At 38.3% G+C, this 25208-nt stretch overlaps 1 protein-coding gene across 9 annotated transcripts in view; it reads right to left on the bottom strand.

Moving 5' to 3' along the window:
• The window catches only part of GRIA3 (glutamate ionotropic receptor AMPA type subunit 3), a 145840-nt gene that overhangs the window by 102910 nt on the left and 17722 nt on the right, over positions 1-25208 (bottom strand). For all 9 annotated transcript variants that reach the window (XR_014952402.1, XR_014952403.1, XM_085570481.1 and 6 more), the window contains exon 3: positions 8439-8678. Coding sequence is in view for 7 of the 9 variants with exons in the window: in XM_085570481.1 (XP_085426607.1) it covers positions 8439-8678 (240 nt within the window). In the remaining 2 variants the exon portion in view is untranslated. The remainder of the gene's footprint in view (positions 1-8438; positions 8679-25208) is intronic.

Here is a 25208-nt window from a genome sequence, read left to right as displayed (position 1 = left end):
CTGTTGTCACTCAGGCTAAGAAAGACCCATTTCCACGTGAAAGATGCACAGGAAGAGCAAACACACAGTCAAGATCCAGAGAAAGATGATGACATTTGAAAACTTGTAAGAATACTAACATGCTGAATAACTGCCATCTTAAATGCACTAAGGAACAAGGTGTCAAAATGTCCTACCTTTGGAAAACTTGTGATAACCAGAACATGCTACTGCACTGAAGAAGTCAAGTTCACAAACTAATGCAATGTTACACATCTCTTTTTGCCACATACTTGAAAATTGCTTCATCTTGATTTTGTATTAAATAGTGTTGCTTTATTCAGTCACACAGAGTACCAGCAGACTTATGGAGATTTTAAGTCAGCAACACAGTTTACTTCCATTAACAGAATCAGCCCAAGTTCCCAGGTGAACCCAATCTGCCTTTCTTGGAGCATCCATATACCAAAGACTTCCAGCTTTTGAAGCTGTGCTGCATATACAGATGCAAAATAATGAACTCAAGAAAAGTAACTTTCAGATACTCCTATATCTGCTGGGCAAGATGGACTAAATAAATAGGTTTGATAAAAATTTACCCTCAGTCTTTTGCATACAGGTTTTCTTTTCTACAGACTTCCTTTCAGGTCTAAAAAGTCCTATCTCCTTCCCAGGATCCATAAATTCCACCTTGTCTCCTCTGGTTCCAAGCAAAGCCTGTCCATCACCTTTGCTTCAGAGCAAAAGGGCCAACAATGCTTCTCATGTATCTTTCAGCCCCTCCCTCCCCACTTGGAAATTGTTGAAACTTTGGCTTTGTTTCAGGAGATCTGGAAAAGTGAGATTCTGACCATTTAAGCCTTGTTGCAGCAGACATAAAATGAAGTGAGAACAAAAGCATCTGCACTTAAATTACTTGTGCACACAATGAAAAAACTAAATGTTACAGCTCTACCAAAAGTTGATAAAACATGCATATTTATGAAAAGATAAATATTTAAAGGCATGCATTTACCCAACTCGGTTTATAAAGAGAATAATTTGCAGACATCTCTGCAAGGCGTTGGTGAGTAGCAATGCTGCTGGTTTTCCTGTTTACTACAGAAGATATTCAGGGCCTCAGCCTATGATCCTGAAGGGTTTGGTTGCTTTCGTTAGGACCACAAGGATGGACACATCCTGCTTTGGACTTCCAGACATCGTTTATCCTGAACCTGCCCATGCATGCTTTGGATCCAGAATGTTCTGTCATAGGTTTATGACCTGATCTCACATAAGGTCAAGACAGATTCTGACACTTTCTCAAATACAACTGGATTCCCACTCTGTGTGAATGTGGATATGAGAATACCATAATACCCTTTTCTTTACGAATGGGCCGACACACTTCCTTATTGTCTGAGGCTCCATGGAGCAAGACAAATATATTGTACATGTGCAGTTACTCCTCTTGCTGGAAAACACTTGTGTGTTCCAACAGCTTCAAGGGATGCTCAGGCATTGGGCCCGGGCATCTCAACACCAAACTGAGCCCACTGTGTGTACACAACTGTTGTAAAGAGACACAAAGCTGCCATGCAGAATGCCCCCATGAATGCTGTGCTGCTGGTCTTAAGCTGCATCTTGCCGCATGATACATCTCACGCTGGATGACTTTCAAAGTTGATCTATTCCTCTTGTTCATAAGCTAGAAAAGCAGTTTAAGTGATTACCAGGGGTAAGCTAAACAAATAGCAGCTAATGGGGAAGATCAGGAGAAAAATGCTTAAGGCTCTCAGTCCACCTAAAAACCGGCCAACATCCATTCTGCCATGCAGAGCCTCAGTGTTTGTTTGGGCAAGGATCAGTGAAAGGGCCTTCTTCTGTATCTGTGTACCACAGAGACCAAGATAAAAGGAGCTGGTATGAGACTTCAGAGATTTCAGAAGAAATAAATGGAAAGTGATCATCAAAAGCTAGATTTAACTGTTCTGACTCAGATTATTCCCGAACATATTTAGGCAGTAAAATCAAACAGTAAAGTAATCCTGAAATATTTCAATTAAGGTCCTGGCTTGTTTCCTGAATAGAGCTTTGGTTCATACATTACACTGTTGAAAGCTATGAAACAATGTGCTCTAAATAAGTATGCCAAGGTTTGCCTCCTTGTGAGGTTAAATTACTTATTTTATATAAACATCTCTAAGCAATATCTATGACTTTAAACCCTATATAAATATAAATTCTAGGTATTATAAGATGGTAAAATCACTCATACCCAAAAGGCTGATAGTGGAAGAAATAGATCATTTTCCTATTGCATATAAGTACATTGAGTATGATTGTTCCTTAAATCTAAATAATGGATATTCTATCATAAGGATCTTAACACTGTGTGTGTTCTCTGTTGTAGCAGAGCATGAAAAGCTGAAACTCCACCACATCCTTTCAAACAAAGCCATGCAAAAGATGCCACATTTGTGGCCATGCTGCAAGTTGGTTTTGACCTAGAATAAAATTTCTGCATGGCACTTACTGGGGTACGTGAATCTTAAAATGTAAAGACATGTGACACCTGGTCCTGCGACATGGGAAGTCTTCCAGGATTTGACTCTCTACACTATATAAAGTGGGAAAGGAAAATGCTACATAGCTACCTAAATGCCAGCAATTGATACTCTCTTCTCCACATCCATCCCATGATTCTGAACTGCTGCACAAAACTCCTGCAAAGAGCAAAAAAACTCAGAAGAATCAAAGTTTGCAGTAACCCTCCCTTCTGTGGTCACTTTTGGTATTTTCTAGGCTCCCAAACAAGTTTTGTATGTTGCTTTATTCTTCACCACAGACTGCCATTTACAGGAGAAAATATCAAAATTTTAGAACATTTCATACTTTTAAAAGTGTAAGCAAAACTCAATGCATCAACCTCACTGTCACAACTGAGAAGAATTAAGCAGGTATAATGATATTCACAAACAAGAATTATAATTTTCAAGTAGACCAAGACCATGTTTAATTCTGAGAAAAATGTAACCTGGTGTTAATCCCTTTTTTCTTTATGTAAGGGATTCAGAGAAGTTTTTCAGCTAGTGGGATAACTCCCCTGCCCTGAAGAATAAACATGTTAATGAACAGCTCAGCTATCAATTCTTTTGACATTTGACTGAACAGCAGGTGCCAAATTCAGGGTTTACTAATGCTTGCATAGCTACTACCACTATTTTTATTTTCCCCTTCATTGAAGAATGATCTTTATAATAAAATAAAACTTCCTGACATGCAGAAAGACAATACAGAGTCTAAGGAATGAGCTATGTGGAAGGAGGAGCTCTTTTGCATCTCTCTGCCAGTGGAAGGTGCTTATAAACAGGAGTCAATCACTCTTTTAGTTTCCATTCTTCATTGCTCTTTTCAGGAGAAAGTTGGTCTACCAGAACTCAACATTCTAAAATCCCTAGGAATCTACCAAGTACTAAAGCACAATCCTTTAGATTCCATAAAAATTTATCTTACCCCATGTTTTGAAAAAAAAAAAGTTACATTCTACATATGAGTAACTTCCAATGCAACTCTTACTTAATTGACAAAAATTTAAATCTACCAATTTAATTTTGTGGAAGCTATAATGAGCCTGGTTCTACATACCACTTCTTTTATCAGCTCCAATCTCCCATTCTCCAGGGAAAGCAGTACAGAAGTGTCTTGTCCTTTGATAGTGATAGATAACTAACCTAATTTTGTAAAAACAGAACTCAACAGAGTTGTCTTCAGCAGAAGCAGGAAATCAGACCTCACTGCCTTGTACTGAACTCATTTTAAGGCAATTTGATGCCTTACACATGATCACAGAAAAGCATCAGTTGTAGCTTTTTTTTTTTCCTCCCCACTCTTTTCACCTGGCATTTCTTTATGCAGCAGAGTACCAGGAGGTTTTACATTTAGAAGAATTAGGAGTGGTCATGTTTTCTGGAGCTATATTTTGAGGCCTTCTGTATCCTTACCTATTCATTACATTCAAGTCAAACATTTGTCTTTTGGTAGCAGTAAGGATTAAAGATGTAATTGCTTTTAAAACAGACATTTTCAATACTCCTTAGCCAAATAACCTGGGGTATTAGATTAACAATTCCCTGCCACAACCTTCATCTAGCCACTGCTAGCCAATAAAAAAAAAATACCCAACAATAACAATATTTATTTAAGGCTTTTTTTCCCCTTGACTTCAGGTCTTGCTATATATATCTGTTGATAGACTAACTCAAAACCAAATGACAGAAGTACTTGAAATTTAGTGAGGGCTTTGGTTACAATGCAAAAAAAACCTGTGATATCTCTATACCTCTGTCCAGACTGAGCTGCCATTGAGTAGGAAGGCATGACACAAACACAATTGGCCTCTTTCCTGTCATGACTCCTGTGACCTGAAGACTTGATGTAAATCACAGAAATCACTTGGTGTTGTTTTGTTTAAATGATCTGCCTGACAGAAATAAGTGTCTTCATGCACAGTAGGTATGACAAATCAAAATAACTTAGGAAAACATGTCCATGTTACACTGACAGATGGAAAGCAAACAATCTGTACAAAACTGTGTTTCTCTGGAAAAAATAAACCAAAATGTTACTTAATATTATGAAAATTTAAATAAACAAAAGCTTCAGTATTACAATTCACTATACCATTTTTATAATTAAGAAGTATTTCATACTTTCAAGCAACAACAATATGATTATGAAACCCACAAGTTGACTTCTGCACACAATCACACCACTGTTACTTCAGTTCACTGAATTCAGTGGAACAACAGCTGATTTAAAGCAAAGCAAGAGAAGAGACAGAGCTGAAAACTGAAAATAAACCTGAGGGTTTTGATGAAACATAATCCTCAGCATGAGATACAAAAGGTGACTTTCCTGAAAAGTTCTACCTAAATTCTTAATAGCCTTCTGTACACAACCTCACCTCATCCTGGCATAATGTTAATTAGTCTAAGTCCTACTGCAGAGAAGCCCACTGAGGCAGTTAGCACCATACAATTAATCAGATATTTTGCATGCATCACAGCAACCAACAGTTTCAACTTACTGATGTGAGTTTACACAAACAGAAATCAACCCTGCCTCTCCCTTTCACATGAACTAAAAGCATGTGGCATTAAATGAACATATGATTATTTCTTCTACACACCACTTAATGTCCTTTCTTCCTTTAGCAGCCATTTCCTAAGGCACCACTGCTCTCTGCAAAGCATGTTTTAGATTTTTTCCTGGTGGTACTAGAGGAGAAATGTGATTTGGTAATTCTCTTAAATTTCTGTCTCTTCATAGAAAAAGAAATTTATCAACTGAAATTAACAATTATAAGACATAATTCTTGCTGGTGAAATTAATGAATCTCACCTTTTTTTTTCCCTATGTGCTTTAGCAGTTTTTAAGAAACGGAATTTTACACCTTCACATAAATATACATTCATCTCATAGGAACAGAAAATATTATTTTATACTTAAGAATGTAAGTATATACAATGTACACACTCAACTGATTAAAAGCTTCACCACCTATATAATTATACATCTTAATTTTATTATATTGTTTAAGATTTATCTTTGGTCTTCATTGCAGGAGCCAAACACCACAGTATTGTACATAATGTCACTGAGGGGGAAACCATACAATTACACAACTTGATTGGAAAGAACAAAAAGAAAACAATTTTACAAAGCTGCATTTTCCTAAACTTAAACCAAAAACTGTTCAATAAACCACAAGAATCTTTTGTATGGCACGTGTAACATGCTGTGGTATTAATAGTATATGCAATGTTTCATACATGGTGGTGTTTCACTTCAGCAGAATATGGTAAAGCTACTTACAACATCAATTCAGACCATAAATAATACTGAACATAAGAAAGAATAGTATAATATTTAGTGATTTCTCAGGTTCTCAGTGAGTTTATAATATTCCTAGAAACGCACTATTTGAATTATAGCGTATTTCAGCAACTGACAATTAACTCCTCAACACATTCTCCACATTCTCTCTACAGTGTTTGTGCCTGAAAGCAGTTAAGTACCTAAGACAGGAATTATTAAAGGTTGGGACAGCTCCAGTGTTTGCATTTCTTAGCAAAAGAACATGTACAGTCTATTTACTACCTGACACAAGCAGTCATTCCTCATTATTACTGTCCAAACTTTTGGGGATTTTTTTTGTATTTGAAGGTCTATCACAAGAAATTGGTGAACTTATTGGAATTGTCAAATGTTTGAGGTCACACATGATTTACACTCCTCAAAGGAATCTAATTTCCATTTCTCAGTACCCTATTCTCCTGTATCTCTCTTATAGTAAACTTCCTAATTTATTATAATACTATAAGAATTAAAATTCTTGATAGGATGGCTACCAAGTTTCTATGAAGTAAACTAAAACTGCAGTAAGTGAGGCTAATAAACTGTTCATTTTTTCCCATTTTAGCAAATAATAGGTATGTTACCAAACAGCAGCAACTAGGAAGAACAGACAAGATATGAGTTTATACCGGACAACTTAAAGTCCATCATCAAGCTACCTATATGTACTGATGCTTCTTCCATGCTAAAGACACAGCTGTCCTTTATCTTCTTGCCCTGTCCTACATTTTTTAATCCTACAGTGACCTTCACTGTCATGTCACTCAGATTTGTCACTCTGACAGTCAGAATGGCTGACATAACACAGGGCCAGACTAACACCATTGTGAGATGCTGGAGGTTCACAACAGGATTTTGTTTACTCATTGTAAGATTGAGTAAAGTGTTCCAAAGCGATTAGCCAGCATAATAAACTCAGACTGTGTCTACCTAAAGATTGTACACACCGAAAACTGCAAATAAATGCAAGTTTGAAGTCACAAGCCTCCCCTCCTCCTGACTCCCACTGTTATCTCAGTCTGATAGTCATGCCATCTAGACAGGTTCTAGTGAAACTTATTGTTTTAGATGATTTTTCCAGTCTAAAGTGCCAAATTTCTTGAATGACTAGTGAAACTCTTTCCAAAGCAAACTTTAGTAGCCTTAATCATGATAAGTTTCATTCTGGAACTAATGGCATTTTACTTCACCACATACTAAGTGCATTGTATTTGGCCTCATCAAATAAGCCTTTCTTACTCAAACTGCTTATTCACAGGAGCTTTCATTTAAAAGTGGACTAAGCCAGAAAAACAGATCTATAGGTAGTGATTTTACAAGATTTCAGAAGTAATGGCTTTTTTCACCATATTTTCCTAAAAGTCACAGCTAGTGTTTTTCAGTGCTAGAAATCTTTAACACCTCCAAATCATTCAAAAAATTTTAAATGCTTGCCATTCATCTAAATCAGACTGAATTTTTTTTTTTTAATTCATTATTTTTTAGGCTTTCGTTGGGTGATGCTACTATTCTTCAGCATGAAAAGCAAACCCACTGAAGACTTGATCCTTAACAATATGCAGTAGCCTAAGGAAATATTGTCATGGGAGCCAGGAACAGAATCTAAGCTTCTTTGTCTTTATTGGGATCCCTTTGATCTGAAAAATTTCTTGAAGTCGAAAATCATAAAGCTGGTAAGAAGGGCAGTGGCACATCTATTTGATACAAAAAATGCTACCCAGGTGAAATCTGTAACAGGAAATTCAGCAAATTCAGTACATCCAGAGCAGGTGGCAGCTGAAATATTCCTCACAGAAAATGGTTTCTGATGTCTAGATTTCTTTTTGACAGATTTTTCAGATTTTCTTTGACAGATTTTTTCTGCATTTCTGCTTATTAGTAGGTACAATTGGCTTAAGTGTGAACACACTGGTTTAACTTTTCCACTTAGTTAAACGTAACTCTGGCCATTCTTGGCACATATCTCAATTTGTCTCTGGAATGTGAGCTATCTAGAGCATTTTTTCTCCAGCACAGCTGAGTTACATTGTTCCTGTTGCTGGATTAGTTTGCTTGCTTAGGCAAGAAGCTTCTTTTACTTTCCCCACCTTCTTCTCCGGACTCCAACAGAGCTCTTACACAATATATGCTCAGACGTCTCCAGAATGTATCTTAGCATAGATTGCCTTTGTCCAGTGACAGGAGAAATTTGCATTTATGTAAAGTGGTGTGGGATTTGCAATGCATGCACAGTAGAAGGTCCTGCTTATCAGCCTTTTTCATAGTGTTGACCTTATTTCTTTTGCAAGGACTCAAATACCCCAGCAGTGTGGAGTCTGCAGTTTGGTGGAAACTAGGCATGCCAGCTGACTACTTACTCTGCTAACACTATTCTCAATCTCCTTAAAAGTTATCAGTAACATGAAGATGCCATTCATTTCAGCTCCTTCAGAACAAACTTGTTTTCTAAGACCATCACAAAGTTCTGCCTACATCCCAAAGAAAACTGGGCTGCACATACTGATGCTGGTAGAACTCAGAGCAAGCTAAGAAACAAAACCAGTCAAAATGACAGTGCTTACCCCGTTCTGTGTCATAGAGGTACACAAACTTTTCCCACTTGTAGTAGGTCAAGAGACTCAGGATGGCTCCTTTCAGTGCTGGCCGCATCTGGATGACAAACTGCACATCTGCATCTGTTGGGAAGCTGGGTGTGATGAAGGACGTGTGGAGGGCTCCACAGAACGACGTCAGGGTGTTCATGGACATCTGGTCATAGAATCCAAAGATGGCATAAACTCCTCTGGAAAACTGTGAACAGACTAAGAAAGACAGACAAGGTTGTTAAAATCTGATATATAATGAATACAATCAAACTTTTAAAGTATATTTGAGGTAAGCCTTCCAACCATTCCTGATATTATTCTGTATGATGCAACAGATGAAGTGAATTAATGAGATAATATATACTCATTTCAGTGCAGCAACCAATTGTACCAACTTTGTAGCACTTAAACTGAACATTTATTTCTGGTGATGTTTTCTCCTGTGTTGCTACAATCCACTAATCTCTTTTTGTTCTTTAAAAATAAACATGGGATTACACTACCTGTCTGTAAAATACCTTCCTTCCTTGAGTAGCACCTTGAGAACTCTGAGGAGCTACATGACAAATGTCAGGCCTGCCTTAAAGTCAGAATGTTAAGGGTTGTTTTTCTCCCCTAGTATCCAAAATTGATTCAGATCTGATTCAAAGAAATCTGGATGCTTTATTCCTTTATAGTCCACAACTCTGAAATCTCTATGGTCTTTTTCAGTAAGGAATTATGGTATCTTCTTAACAGAGTGTTAAAATCTTCCAGAGTACAACACAAATGAGGAGCACATATTGTTGCTTCATGGGACTAAAGCTGATCTCCCTTAAGCTGGAGGCTCTTAGTCATTAACCATTCTGCTGTCCTGAGGAACCCATCTTGTATCAGAAAAAAACAAAATGCAGACAAATATGATTTTTTTCACATGTACTTATCTGGGAAAATACTTCATTATTTCCCACCCTTTATAGAGATTGAACAATGACCATTTTGGACAAAAATGAAAGTATTTCAATTTGTAAACATGGCCAGCTTCGTGGGCATTGCAGGAAAAATAGTATCTTCATTGTTCAGCTCTGCAGGAAAAGCACAAAGTTCTGGTGACCCTGGGTTCTTTCCATGGAGGGAGTCTGCATCACAAATAGCAAGGGAGCCTGATCTGTGAGGTGCTGGGGCTCTGGATTATAAAAAGACTGTACAACTGCAATACAACACAGCACAGCAGCACTTCTAATCATACCAGTGCTGAACAGAGATGAGCAAGGCCCATTTGTAACAAAAAAAGGTTTCCCAGAGAAATGTTAATTCACTAACAATTAACAATTACAATTGTCAAGAACTGGATTTAACAATAACTTACAACCAGCCCCATTGTCTTGGGGTGATTTTATGGTGATACTCTATTCCCTAATCCTCTGCTTTATGCCCAGAAATGTCTGCTGTAGAGTTACTATGAACCAGAGGGTGGGGCTGGAGCCTGGGAACCCCAGGTGAAGGCTCTTGGAACTCTCGTCACAGGGTGTGCTCCATCATGGACTGGGATATGTTTGCGGCTCCTGCTGTTGGATTAGTTTTGCTTGCTTAGGCAAGAAGCTTAATTTCTTTTTTTCTTCCACCACTTTTTTCTCTGGACTCCAGCAGAGATTCTTCAGTTTTCTGGTTGCATGTGTGGGGTTGTTTTTTTTTGGTTTTTTTTTTTGGGGGTAGATTTTTTCTGCCCCCCACCTTGAACTGTTTTGGCTTGTTTTTTATTCTTTGTTTTCCCCTCCACTCTCAGGAGCCTGTGGGGGCTGTGCTGGACAGTCCAGCAAAGGAAAGGCCACCAAAACCCACCAGCTTTTCCTGCAGTGAGGAGGAGAACAACACCAGAAATGTTCCCAACTATTCTGCCCGAGCAGCTGCGTGAGCTCCTGTGCCTCCCCTTCCCCGAGACAAAAGGGACAGTGGCCATCTCTGCCCCTGGACACACAGGCCTGGCTGGGGTGGGGGTTAAGGTTTTGAAACATCAATTTCCAGCATTTATTCAATCCTTTTCTGGGCCTCGTGTGCACCCTTTTTTTGGTTAATAACTGTTTGGGTTTTTTTCACTTGTACCCACTGGTATTCATTTCTCTCATTGGCAAACTCCCTTCTCTTTAGAGGAAACATTAATTTCAGGGTTTTTTTCTCCTAAAATTTGTCTGTAAACCAAGACATCCATTAAACACTTCTGCAAAAACACTGCATATTTAACTTTGCAAAACACCAAGTAATTACCAGTAAGGAAGACATGACTTCTACACAGAAATTTACAGCACTGCTACTTCTGAAATACCATCACATTTTCCACCATTCAGGATCACTAAAAACTGTTTGAGCAATTTTAAAAAGGATTCTCCACAATATCAGGTCATTGACACAGCATCATGGAGAACATCTAAAATCAGCAGTCAGGCATGAAAATTTGATTTTCTTCCTGAAGCTCTAGATGCAAAAACTAGAAACACTGTTAAGGAATTTCTCTGAGTATTTAAACCAGTGTAACAGGACATGACCAGCAGCAAATAGCAGCTGGTGAGACAGAAAGGAAATAAGAGGTGGTAATTTCTGAAAGTTTGCAGAGGTTATCAACCACAGAAAAGATATAAAAGAAGTTCTAATACAGTAAGAATTTATTCCCAGAGGCATGACGGAGGAATTAAATACACTGTTTAAAAAGGCATTTCATTAAACTACATACCAGCAGGATATAAAGCAGAAAAGCTACCATAAAAAATTATCTGCTGAAGTAACAAATAAAAAGCATTAACTTACAGATGGAAAAAAGGGAAAAACAAAAATTACATTAGCAAGTCTGGCAGTCTCCAAATCATTGAAATGGTGTGTAAACCTGCTAATTCCATAGGAATAATCAGTGAAGTGGAATTAATGGAGTGAGTGTCCTCACATACACTGAGCCTGTACCTCACAGATTAACCTTTTTCATGTATATATTAATGGCATCATTTTTATGTAGATTCTGTACTGCAGAGAAAACCAAGTATTCCAGGAATCATCCCTTTTTGCAATGTAAGCAAACATTGTCAAAGGTCTCCTGCTAAAAATCAAGAGCATTTCAAATAGTCCTAGATTAATCCATTATTTCTTATCAGGTGTAAGACTAAGGAACACTTCTGAACTGTGACTCAACTGAGTTATACTTTATTTTCATAAAGATTGTGCTTGTTTATGCAAAGTGCCCATTGTCAATTGGTGAATAATCTGAGAAAAAACCAGTGTGAACAACCTAAGCAGGACCTTCTCCAAGCAACACCTCAGAGCCAACATGGAGCTGCTGCTCGCATGGAGGCGAGAGCTCTGATTTTGTCCTCGGAGTATTTGCAATTATTTTTCCTCCTGATTTTGGAGAATCACCAAAAATATATTCTAACAAATGCAACTACCTGCCTACTCTTATTTCTCCTGGTTCAGGTTTGTATTCACAGCAGATTTTAAAGATTAACCCTTTGATGAACTGTTTTCTACCAATAGCTTATTATTCCTGACTATCTATTCTGCATGCACTGTAGGATGCCAATTTAGTTTTACCAGCCTATTTAAATGGCAAATAAGCCTTTGTTTTTATATGGAAATGCTAAAAGGCCAATTATCTCAGTCCTCAATGTTCATTGGCATTTTTAAACTCACAGTTTTGTTAAAATTTTGTAGCATTAGGTCTCCCACACAGTTTGTGACCTAATCTCCTCTGTGATCAGACAAACTTATAGAATATCCATGAACCCAGAGTCATATTTTCACTTGTTTTCCAAAAAACAAATGCGTAATTACATTCATTTTAATTACACTATTATTCTAACATCACTCAGCCACAAGAAAAAAATTTAAAATACTAACTAAACCTTAGCCTTAAGCTCTTATTACAAACTACTTTCTACTGACAATCAGAACAACCTTTATGTTTGAATAAGAATTTTGGTAGTTTTCCTTAATTAATCACAGTTGATTTGTTGGGTTTGTTTTCCTATTTGAAAAATACAGATGGTCAAACACATATTTATGCTGTTAAAAATATTATTAGGACAAGTCCTAATGCAACCTCACTCCCCAAGAAAAAAAAACAGGGTTTTTTTTGCTGAGCTATGAAACTGCTTTTAATTATGCGGATGCACATCTGTTTCCAAGAACAGCACATAACCAAATTGCTTTATAACCTCATCTGAAAAAGTTTCAATGTCCACAAATGAGGGAGAGAGGTCCTGAGCAGCAGTTTTCCAATGGGAGATCAGGATAAGCCATTATTTTGGCATTAGGTGAAAGGTGAGTATTTATTAATGGAGATTTAACACTGGACTTATTCTCATAGTGAGCTGCCACATGCCATCGTGCCCAGGAGAGGAAGCAATGATATGACATAAGTCTGTGAATTCTCAAGCATGTCAAGAGAAGATAAGAAACTTTCAGGTCATGACAGACTGGTGTTCCCTGCCAAGGAAGGAAAATGCTCAAAGACAGAGTAATAACAGTGGTTAGCAGAATTTACTTTAAAAAAACCCCAAAAAACACCACCACACCAAAAAACCCCAAAACCAAAAAAGCCAAACTAAGCCAACCAAGCAAAAAAACCAAAACCAAACCCTAAAAATCCCAAACCCCAAAACCAACCGACCAAAATGCAACTACTGAAGCCAAATAAATAGAAATCTTAGTTTCCATACTGAATAGCAGCTGAGCCATCCTAAGCATCAGTGTAACCCAATGAACCCAGATGTCTGTTTTACTTGTATTTCCATCCTCCCTCCAGTCAAATAAGGCTCACCACTGAAACTTGCTAAGATTAACTAGATAGGGGTTTTTTTTGTGTACTCAGATCCCAGGAAGGCTGCAGGCCACAATCTCGAAAGATGCCCCATTTCACACAAGTTATTAGATGTTTTATGTATTTTTAAAAATTATTTTTGCTTTCTAATGGTATTTAGCTTTTCTATGTTTTAGTGACTGTGAGTATTCCTGACACAAGGTTGTATAAGACCTGACATTTCTACTGTCTATTGCCTAGAAGCCAAAGTCAAAGCTTCTGACACCTTTTTTTTTTACTTTCAGTTCTTACTATAAACAACTGAAGCGTTACTAGGAACATTTACAAGTAGGTTTGTATTTTGCTTATTTAAAGAGAAGATGTATAAAGCTAACAAAAGATATGTTACTGGTGGAACATAATACATGCTTTTCCACTGGATGATATCACTAATGACTGAATTGTAAAAGTCAGCAGGGTCCTCCCAGTTGTGGCATCCAGTGAACTTCAGCCCTGGACTCAACAGCCCGGTAGTTCTGGAGTCAGGGGTCGGAGGTTACAATACCTCAGACATTATTCCTCCTTCATTACTCTTTTTATGAGCAGGTAATTTCCCCTTTGTCCATACCAATTTCCTATAAAGTAGGTCTGACAAAGCTGCCCTGTCACAGGCACTGTTGCAGAGATGCTCCCCCAGCTCTTGGGAGGGAAGGTGCCGTAGGAGCTCTGTCACAGCCAACGTTATCCTGTGCTGCTCACACTGCTTCCTTAGTTTTGTGTTCTGGGTTTTCCTTAGCTGTGAAATAATTTTATTCCCTACACTTCCTTCTGCCAATTGTCTTGGATTCCAGACAACTCTCACTGCCAGCTTCAGCCAACAGACTAATGGGACTGCTTTACAACGGAATAATATGCAGCCTAACTCAGAGCAGTTGCCATTTTCTAGGGCTCCATCCTGACCTTGTTGTAATAAAGCAAGGGTTACCATTAACATTACCTCCTACAGCAAGAATACAGACTTCCTCTTAGAGAGACAGACAATGCCTCTACTACTTTCTTTTGCTTTCATTTTAATACACAGAATGAAAAGCAACAATTCTCTCTACTTTGAGCCCTGAGGAGATCAGCGCAGCAGTACCCCTGAATGCAGAATGAGCTACTTTCAGGGGGCTGCGGGCAATCAGACTAGAGAGCTTCCTTTAAAGACAAGCCCATCATTTTAAAAATGTAAAATTAAGTGAACTGCATTTACCTATAGCCAATAAAACCATCTCTTACATTTTAATTAAGACACTGAATTCTGTAATGAAGAAAATATTGTATAAAATTCAGGCGAGAAAAGATGCATTTCTGAAAGCAGCTATTCCTGGAACAGTTAACAGTGAAAATTCCTGGGGGCAGGAGGGAACCAAGGAAGCTACAACTTGAAATTGGATATGAATCTTCCTGAGACACTGGCTATAACATGACTTCTCATCCTACCTAGAAAAAGATATGCCCTCACAAACAAAAAAAACATTCCCTGAAAACAAAAAAGCTCAATTTAAAACCTCACAGCAGAGCACAAAACAAAACCATAATTTACTCCTGTTACTTCACTTACGGTATCAATTTTCTCAATGATGAAATTGCAATGTTTTATCTAGTTCTTTTTATAAAGAACTACTCAGCTTGCTTTGTTCTGTCTAATGTCTTCTTCAAATATACACACTTCAGTTCGCATTTCATTTTAGGAAAGCAAATAAAATAAAACCAGCATGTTCTGGCAGCAGGAGGGGGATATTATTAAATTGCAAATGAAAGGCATAAGGATTAATCCATTCATATTTTACAAACCATTTACTGGAAAGCAAGTCTAAACACATGTTCAGATCCAAGCATTCTTGAACACTCTGGTTAAGATCCTGTTCAAGATTACTTTGGTCACCATTTCCCAACTCCATCACACACTGTTAAAGAAATCTTTATTTCTTATCTGCTTTTCAAGATGATTTTGGCACCCCAATCACAATTACAGTTCCTTGGTGCTGAGTGCTGCACAAACCCATTGCCACAACCCTGGTTTCTTTCAGTGTGCCCAATTGCTTATGACATACTTGACTCAATAAACTTTACACATTTTAGCTTTTATATATATGACTGTGGTCAAATAAAACCTTAACAACGTACATGAATTTGTTGTGTGCGGGATCTTCTCTTCAAATTGAAATTTTTGTGTGAATTTTATGAGTATGAAAAATGCCAGCTGGCAATGACAAACACAAGCCACTTGGTGGGACCACCAGCAGCACCAAGCCCCACACATGCCACAGTGGGGGTAATTGCCCATTAGCACAGCTTCATTCAGATAAAAGTAAACCAGGATAAAAACCTCTCTGGCCCAAACTGCCAATTTAATGTATATGCAAAGTAAAGCTTTGGTATTTAAAAAACCATATTATTTAATATGTTTAATATGTGAATAGAAAAGGCAGTGCTGAGTACCAAACTGTAAGACAAGCTGAACATAACCTTGATTTTACTGAGAAAGCTGTGCTTAACTTTCTGAAAACTGCTCTGGTCTGACAAGGTACTGCAGATAGCCTGAGCAGCTGGGAACAGGCAGTGCTAGTTGTATTGCTATTTTCTATTCACTTCCATTTAGCTCCCAAGCTACTTTCAAACTTAAGATAGTGTAGAGTGCAAACTACCTCTGTTTTCAGGTTACTGACCACAAAGCTAAAAAAAACCCAAAAAACAACAACAACAACAAAAAAAAAACCAAAAAAAAACCAGAGATTTTTTTCCTGTATAATCTTGCTAAAACTCAAGCACAAAATCAGTCTTTTTCCCACAAACTTACCAAATTATAATGCATGATTTTCATTAAAAAAAAAAAGAAAAATCACTCACTATTCAGAATTTCTGTAATTATGGCATATTTCTGTTGGTGGAAGAAACCCAGGAGTCAATCCAGCCAGTTTCTAGGAAATGTCAGCCTCTTCTCAGGACAAAAATATGAAAGGATTTTGTTTACCTGGGATCCTGTTACACACTGATTTTTTAAAAATATACCATTGATTATGAGTACTATTAGAACATTCTGTTTGAAAAGCTGTGAGTCAGATAATCATGATTCATTTTGAATTACAAACCATTGCAGTTTGAAAGAAATAAAATAAGGGTGTAAGATTAAAATGGATTAAAGGTGAGAAGATATATGTATATGCTATAAAAATCAACTGATTTCTTTTGGAAGATTTAAAAAACCGTGTTAGGTACTTAAGGACTATACTGCTGATCAGAATGCTGAATTATCCTGCTTGTGTCTGTAAAAGATGGAGTTCAAGCTCTCAGACCAGGCACCACAGATATAGCCAAGCTTTCTATTCTTAAACCCATCCTGGTCATTTGTGACCTACTGTTAACAGACCCCTTTTCATCCTGATCCCACCATCCCCACAAGCTCCTTATAAGAAGCATTTATTTTAAAGGAAAGCCATTAAAAATATACCACACAGTTTTAAACAAAGACCTTTTAGAAAGAAGACTTTGTAACACTGTTATAGAAGTCAAATTCAAATGCTGTGTGTTTAAGTTATTTGTGACCTCTTGTGCTTTCTGCCTATGGTGATCTTGACACCAAAGTGGATGCTTGCAGGAGAAGCACAAGAAGCTTCTCTTGGTAGACAGTTAATCTCACTGCTGGAGAGAAATGGAAAGGCATTGCTATGTGCCTTTCATACCTGCTGAAGAGATGTTTCTGCTCAGCTACTCCAGGATAATCAATGCCTTGCCAAGAGCAGCAGTATGTGCAATGCCAACACTCTGCTCCTGATTGCAGCTCCACCATCCTGGGTGTGTAAGATTTATGGCACAGGCCTCCTTCAGGTTCAGAGAGCCTTAGGGACTTAATGAGTGGATGTAAAGCAGTTCACTGAGCTCTGCCCTTCCTGAAAGCCTTAGCCTATACACAACCACACACTCCCTTCTCCATGAACCATGGGAGATGAGCTAACACCTGTGTGAGGGACCTGTCAAAGCTTTCTGCAGGAGAGTCTAAATATATTCACAGCAAACAATGATCATTTGTGTTCCTCACATCCAATATCCAGCTCCTGCTTCGTGACTAATCTCTGCAGAAACACGGACAGAGAGCATGCAACACAAATATGTAACACTCACTCAAGTGAAATAACTTGTTTCCATCTGTTGCACCATTTGAAAGGCTTTTAATTTAATATGTCATGCCTGCTTGCTCTGATCACTTTGGATTGTAGCTGTATCTCTTATTTTTCAAAGCAATTTTTCTAAAAATGTTGGTGGGAAGAAAAGATGAAAACCATTGTTCTTTCAAAAATCGTCCAGCAATAACACAAGAAAATTTAGTAGCCATTTATTTACAAGCAGGCAAAATATTCTAATAACATGCATATTCTAATACACACAGTTACACAAATGTTTCTGTAAATATATTCAAAGTAATAAGAGTTCCACAAACCATTAAGCACCCTGTCTTGGAACAAAAAGACATGTTCAAAAAATTGTTTTTAACATGAATTTAACCAGATGTTGTAGGCCAGGGAGTACCCATTTCACTATTGTTACCTACTTCAGAGACAATCTATCTATCTTAACAATACTTTAAACAACAGGCTAAGAGAAAGCAAGAGCCTTGTGGTGTGAAGAAAAAAATCATTCCCATCAGAAAAGGGCAGTATTTGTAGCTGGGGATGTTAGGCAGAAGGTGGGGTTGAATCAAGGAGCAGCTGAAGGCAATGCTGTGCCTCAGAGCCGTGAATCAGCAGCTGTGATCTCCAGCCCCAGTACTCTGAAGGGATTTCTTACATCACTGGAACATCTCAGTGTGGAGGAAGTAAAAAGGCAGAGGCATATTATTAAATGTATGCTTGTTCAGCACATCCTTTCCTAAGTGATTTCAGAAGTTGACTTCATTCTGGGCCACTGTGGTGAGAGGCAATAAATCAAAACAAGGCTCTGGCAGTGTGATGAAAGATGAGCTGAGTCTGCTGAGGTGGTGCCATTTATAGGCCTGTGGGGATATATTACAGAGGATGAGAGAAGAGGCAAAGTGGCCAACACACCTGAAGCACTGAGCTGGGTAAAATTCACCAGGAGGTGAAGGTTGTGATTAAGGTTGTTCAAGGAGAACAGGGATGCAAATGCCAAACCAGCAGCTGTGCAAGCAGCCTCCAGCCCTGGAGGGCTTCCAGTTGGCTCTATGTTTGCAGAGCACGGTGCTGGCTGACAGACAGCCCAGCTTACCCAAAGCAGCAGTCCCTCACACTTTCCTGGAGGCTCTGCAATGGTATTCCAGCAAGCACTGTCACTGTAAGTACATCTTGGACCAGTGGACTGGATTTCACATTTCCGTATCTCCTCCCCTGTTGCACTCAAAGCTCATGGGGCTTTGCAATTCTCACCCTTGTGTTCCACTGCTGACAGCTGAGCAGTCTGAGAGGCTTCAGATCCATTAATGCAGAAGCAGAAACAGGATATCTATGAAAACTGGTTTCAGGAGCCTGGGAAATTACTTGAAGATGCTCCTTAGGGGTCCAATAAAGCACCCAGTATTACCACTGGAGAAGTCCACATGGAATTCAGTGAAAGCTGGACTTGAACTGAGAGACTTATTCACACTGAAAGTACAAACTACAGAAATGCCACATCAACATCCCAACTGCCCTTACAAAAGCATCCTCCCATGTTTTTTTGTTGAGATTATTTTTATCTACCTTAGCCCTCAGAATTCTTCTTGCTACCAGCCTCCTTGACCTTCATGATCACATCTGACAGTAATTCACAGACCAGCACCCTCAGCTAAGCCAGTGCCTTATTTACAGGAAACAACAAGAATATTATTCTTTATGAATTATGCATAATCACTATTTATCAAGCCGGGTTAATTGGCACATAACAAAGGAGTTGTCTGGTGCACAGCTGAATAATGTGGAAGCCAAAATTGATGGAAATGGTACAGCAAAAGCCTGATTGGGAAAAGTCACATTGCTACATGTTAATTCTTAAGTGATTGCTGCCAGTTCAGAGAGGGAAGGGGAGGCCAAGAGAGACAGACCTAGTTTGGAATAATTTGTTAATCTCAGAGGGTTTGGACACAGTGTCATAGCTGTAAATACTGGTTTAAAGTCTGCTCTCAGCCTCCCGCATAGTGAAATTTTAACATGGTGCACATGCATTTTTTGTGGTCCATGAGATGCTCTATTCATAAGCAGAGAACAATCTCATTTATCACTAGCAACAGCATGAGACTGTGGTCTGCAGGGTTATGAGTGATGCTGATAGAGAAGCAGGGCTCTTCCCACATCTTCACTTGACAAACAAGAGCTAACTGCCTCATACCAAGGCCAGACTAGCAGCCCTTTATTGGATTAAGAGATCCTAGAAGTCCTCATCAGAACACTGAATGTATCATGAGACAGTGGCAGCGTGGGTCAGAACTTGACTTCCTCCAGAACACACACACCTGAAGAACCACAGCTTAGTTCACCTTGCTCTACATGCACTGAAGGTTTTCCTTAATGTCCTACATCCCAAAGCTGCATGCACAGATTTAAGAACATGCTTTGGTGTTTTGATGGACAGACACAGACTGAAGCACGTGTCTGCCCAAGGCACAGAATCAGAGCTGAGGATCAAATTGCCATGGTGCTCACTCTTGTGGGCCCCTTCCATGAGGCATTACCATCTAGTAGGAGGGGTTGTAAGATGATTTAGTCTGATTTACACCATTACACTTCCACATTTCTTTGATCTCTTCACTACTAAAACTTAGTAAAATCTCTCCTAGCAGTAAAACACCTGCAAATCCATGCTTCAAAGTACAGCCCTTCCTTCCCTCTCCCTCTTACTAGGAGAGTTAACAGAAAATGAGAAGAATCCTGTAACTTCCATTCCTATGAATTAGAAACTCTAAATTGCAAACATCATGCAGGCCAGAGAATCCTCCTGTGATCTTACCATGTTTGCAGTCTCATCAGCATGAATATGAATTAATGTAGAACCAGGTATTTTAAAAAAAATCTGAATTACATTACTGCCATTACAGCTCCTCCCTATTGGAAATATGGTTAGCAAACTTTAGCTTTCTTCTGAAAATATTCTGACTCCTATTTATTAGAAGTATCAAAAAAATTAGAAGTATCAAAATCACTCTGGCTTTTACAAGACTCACTCAATCTGCTAAGAACGGGCTTGTGTACCCCAGTAAATTCCAAGAGGCCTGCAAAACTACCGAGTGAACACAGGAGGGAGAAGAAAAATGAAGCAAGGGGAAGTCCAAAACAACGTTTCTGCAACACTATCCAAGCCTCTTCTGGTTTTAGCAACAAGAACACTGATCCTTATGGCAGAAAGTAAATATAAATTTCTAAAGAGCAATGCACTGTGGATCCTTCCTTCAGTTAGACAGTTCAACTCCCAATCAGTCTTTGACCAACCATTAGGAATTAGCCCATTAAGGGATATTTTTTCAGCCAAGGAACAAGCAGATGAGTCTCACCGCTATCTGAAACACAACTGTGCAACACCCAAATCAGTACAGAGTTGGGGGAAACAGTCTCAAAAGGGCAGTGTGTATCTTTAGGACAGTAGGTCTGACATCCAATTTACCAAACAGCTCAAGTGCAGCACTTTGGATGACAGACAACAATAAATTTCTCTGCCTTAAGGCAATTTCCCACAGGGCTGTACCATTCCTCAAGCTCTGCAGTGAGCCGCAGGATGAGCTCTTTCCAGAAGACCATCACCACCCTGAAGGTCTGTCCCCACTGCTGCTCATCCCTTGTGTGCAGCACCACCTGTTCAGGGAGGGCAACCATGGAGCAAAACTGTGCTGAGGACAGGGAGAATCTGAGAGATGAGACTGGGGAGTGTCACTGCCAGCTCTGATGACATGGCCAGGCTCAGGAGCTGGGCAGCCCCTGACACAGGCACAGACACAGTGATGGGAGGAACCACTTCATGAACTCAATGAACTCGATTAATTTTTCAGCTGCCTGTCAAAAAAGCTTTTAAAAAATCAGCTTGCTATGCACAACAGAATTGTGATATGTGGCTACAGTTAGAGATTGTAAATAATGCCTTACTTCAATTTAAATGTACCCATGTCCTACCAAATAAAAACTTATTAAATTTCTGCTTTACTAATTTCTTATAAAGTAACACACAATATCCTCCAGTTTCACAGATTAATGATTCTCAATTTTAACCTGAAAATTCCACTGCCAATTTCAAAGTAAATTTAAAATCTTTGTCTCTTGTTAGAACCCATGTAATAGTCACGAGAAGCATTCACATAATTCAGCAAAAAGCAGTCCATCACAAAGGTTTCAAACCAGGAAACCTCTTTCTCTGCACCACACACAAATGCATCTCATGTAATCCTATACTGCCTAAGCAGCAGACAACAGAAAGGGCTGTGATAACCTGCCCTTGTATTTGATTAAACTGATGCACTGTAGGAGCTGATGTTGGGCTACTGCTACTGAGTTTTCCTACTTTGATTCTCAAACCAACTCCCTGACAGAGTCAAACTTTTTAAAGTGTCCCATCAACAGACTATTTTTGGAATTGAAAATTCTGTTGGCCTTGAACAGATTTATTTGTTGAACTCAGGTAGTAAAGCTTTTCAGATAGATTAATGTACTAAGTGAAGTGTCTCTCCACACTATACTAGAAGGCTTAAGAGACCTCATTTTCTAAGAAATGTCAGCTATAGGCACAGAAGATTTCTTTGTACTCTGATTTTCTCCATGTATTTCCATTTGCACAAGCAAGTCTAGGCCTTCCTTCCCACTGGCAATGTTATCAGTGAGGCAATACCTTTCTGTAACAAAAATAGCACAGAAACTTGCATAAGAAAAATGAATTTGATAACAATAGAATGGCTTTCTCATAATAATTTAATAAGTTGAAGACAGGAAGATTTAAATCCTACAGAAGAGCTGCATAAAAGGGATTGATGAATTCATCAGCTTTTCCAAGCTTCCCAAAGAAGCCCAGAAAATATTTCTTACCTCCTGTTCTACAGATACCACCTATAAAAGAAAAGCAGGCATTCAAGTCCTCCTATTATGCTATTCTTTGCCTCTGGGGCTAAACTCACTGTTGAATCTGCTTTAAGTAAATGTGACACATTTAAAAATATTCTGATTTGTTTCTAATATTTCTCATTAGAATAATACACTTGTAATCCCCTTTCTGGTTAGGATTTCTGGTTAGGTAGCTCTGAACCCTGAAGTTACCATATGGACATATAGCAAGCTACTGACCTTTATGGTTTTCTACTAAACCAACAAAAGTCTGCAAAAACATCACCAGAAATGCAAGCACAGGCTATTGCTAGTTTTAGTTAAGCACTGTCAGTATATTCCTGTATTTCAAGAAGTTCCTGAGACCTTCAGAAACCATATCAAACAAACTAAATTAGGAACTCCATGGATTGAAAAATCATGGACTGCTAAAAATTTTTTATGGATTTAGCAATATACTTTTACATACAGTTGCTTTGTTTTTTTTGTTATTGGATAAACAAAAAGAAGACAAAGTTATGGGACTAATAAACACAGAAATGTAATCCTGTAACAAGTCAGCAATTGTTGCCACTTACAAAAATAAGAGAAAAAAAAAAAAAAGATTTTTCCCCTCGGGTTGACTGTCATGTTGGTGCAATGAGTAAGGACAGCAGGAAATAACTGTACACACAGTATATAGCATTTATTAATTTACGTTGTCTCTTTAAGCACAGAACCTTCAGGATTTTATTAATTTACTCTATGTTTAATAGTAATATTTCATTCCATGAAAATTATTGGGTAATACAAGGATTCAGTGGTAGCCATTGGCTGGGAGCCTCCTCTTCACTCTGCAGGGGGGGAAACAAAACTAAACTGAATCTTTTCTCTTACTTTGTTGAGTTACTGTAGGAATAAGAAAGAGACTGACAGTAACAGAATAATTTAGTAGCCATGAATATATGGGCTAAACACTAGCTCCAAATTATTTCATTTCTGTTATTTACAAAAACTTCCCCTTCCATGAAATCTACCCATGATACAGTAATTAAAAATCTTTCTAGACAGCAAACACTCTGAGGTTGTCCCCTAGAACTATTTCACATCTTAGAAAGAAGTGCAACTTAACTCTTAAGTTGGAAAAGGCTCCAGATCCTTTTAGAAATTGCAGCTTCCCTTCACATACTTGGTCCTATTCTTTCTCTCTCCCAAAACCCAAGCCCATTCTCAAATAAAATATAACCTGCTATCACACAATTAACATTGAATAAAAACATAAGGAGAGTATTACTGCAAATAAAGCAAACCATGGAAATGTTACAATAAAAATATTTTCTTTAACAAATATAAAAAAATTCAGTATCTAGGATTCTCATGACTTCAGCTAAGCAGAATAAATACGCTGGGTCAAGCCAACAAGTGAAACTAATCATGCTCTACAGAGCTGCAGCCTCCTGACAAGCCACATTCTGGAGTCTTTTTCTAAAACTGTTCTATCTACAGAGTCCATTCAAACTTCCCAAGTGAAGGTGCAAATCCACAGCACATTAGAGTTAATTAGAGCCAACAATGTGGGAAATGCAAGATAATTAAATTCTTCTCCTAAAAGATTTATTTCTGAATACCAGTTTTGGGGAGACTGGGAGGAGCAAGTGAGAAATTAATCTCACTCTGGAAAACTTAACTCATCATTGTGAGACTCTCCCCAGGAATGGAGCAGTAATATGGTGTTGCTTATTAAGAAACAGCACTGATCACAGTACTATTACACAAAGATGCTGCTGTACACATAATTTAAAAATCTGCATGCTTGATATTAGCAGATACTGTCTGCACAAGCAGAAGACATACATTTAGTCCATTACACAATTGCAGTGAAAAAGAATAAAGCCAAGTTTGAATCAAAAGTAAAATATAAATAAAACCCAAAAGTTCTTAAAACTAAGAATTAGCAAACACAAGAGGAAGTGTTCTTCTTCTAAAACAGCATAATCAGAGTTTTTGTGTTAAAAATATAATTGCTAAGCATGATTAGAAAATACTATCTGAATGTATGACTTTGGAAGGATGGTTCAGGTGAAAAACTTGGACTTGTGATTAACTAGATCTGAAAAATAACCAGTTATTTAAGCTAAGCAAGCCCATATATTCTCATTCTCCTGAAGGACAACACAATTCACCCCAACTGACATCTAACAGAGATTACACAGGTGGCCTCTTGCAATGGATATTGCTGCTCACATAGAACAAAGCTGGGGCCTGAATTAGATATCCACACAGCATTTTATACAGCTGAGCAGACTGTTGAAAGGCAAGTTTGGACATTAGGGTGTTCAGTTTCAACAGCCAAGCTCTCCAACAAGGTGTTAATGCCCTTAGGGACAAGAACACAGAACACTGAAGAATATTAAATAAGGTGGTTTAGCTACAAGCCCTATACAAGCAACCTCTCAAATGACATTATCACCCTTATTTCTTCCTCTGCCATTCTTTTCTCAAGAACCCAGATAACCATCACAGGTAATCTTTATTACCACAATTGATCTTGTATCTTTAAACCACAAATAGGACAGAAGCAGTCATATTGCAGCTCCACAAAAGAATGAGACAATTCTGCTTAGTGAAGGACATCTTTCCTTAGGATTCACAGGACATTTCCCTCTTTACACTAAAGTGAACTGTAGAAATGTCACAATTTTCCATAATTAAAAAAAAAAAAAAAAAAAAAAAAGGAGAGATCCATCACTGTACATTTCTTCACCCTCAAGCTGTCCTTTCTGCCAAGGAAGCCAAAAAGGCAAAAGTATCTAGTGAAAATACCTGCTTATCACCTCCCAAGGTGGCTTTGTGAGTAACTTGACACTGCAGCTGAAGTCAAACCCACATCCATGCTTTAATTAGAGGTAAGGGGAGCACCTACCGTTTGCATTTACAGTCTGTCTGGTTCATGAG

The sequence above is a fragment of the Lonchura striata genome, chromosome 4A, assembly GCF_050655825.1.
Source record: "Lonchura striata isolate lonStrDom1 chromosome 4A, ASM5065582v1, whole genome shotgun sequence".
In the NCBI taxonomy this organism is placed as follows: Eukaryota; Metazoa; Chordata; class Aves; order Passeriformes; family Estrildidae; genus Lonchura; species Lonchura striata.
Note: the sequence above shows the minus strand (reverse complement) of the source record. Positions and strands in the feature narration are given on the sequence as shown.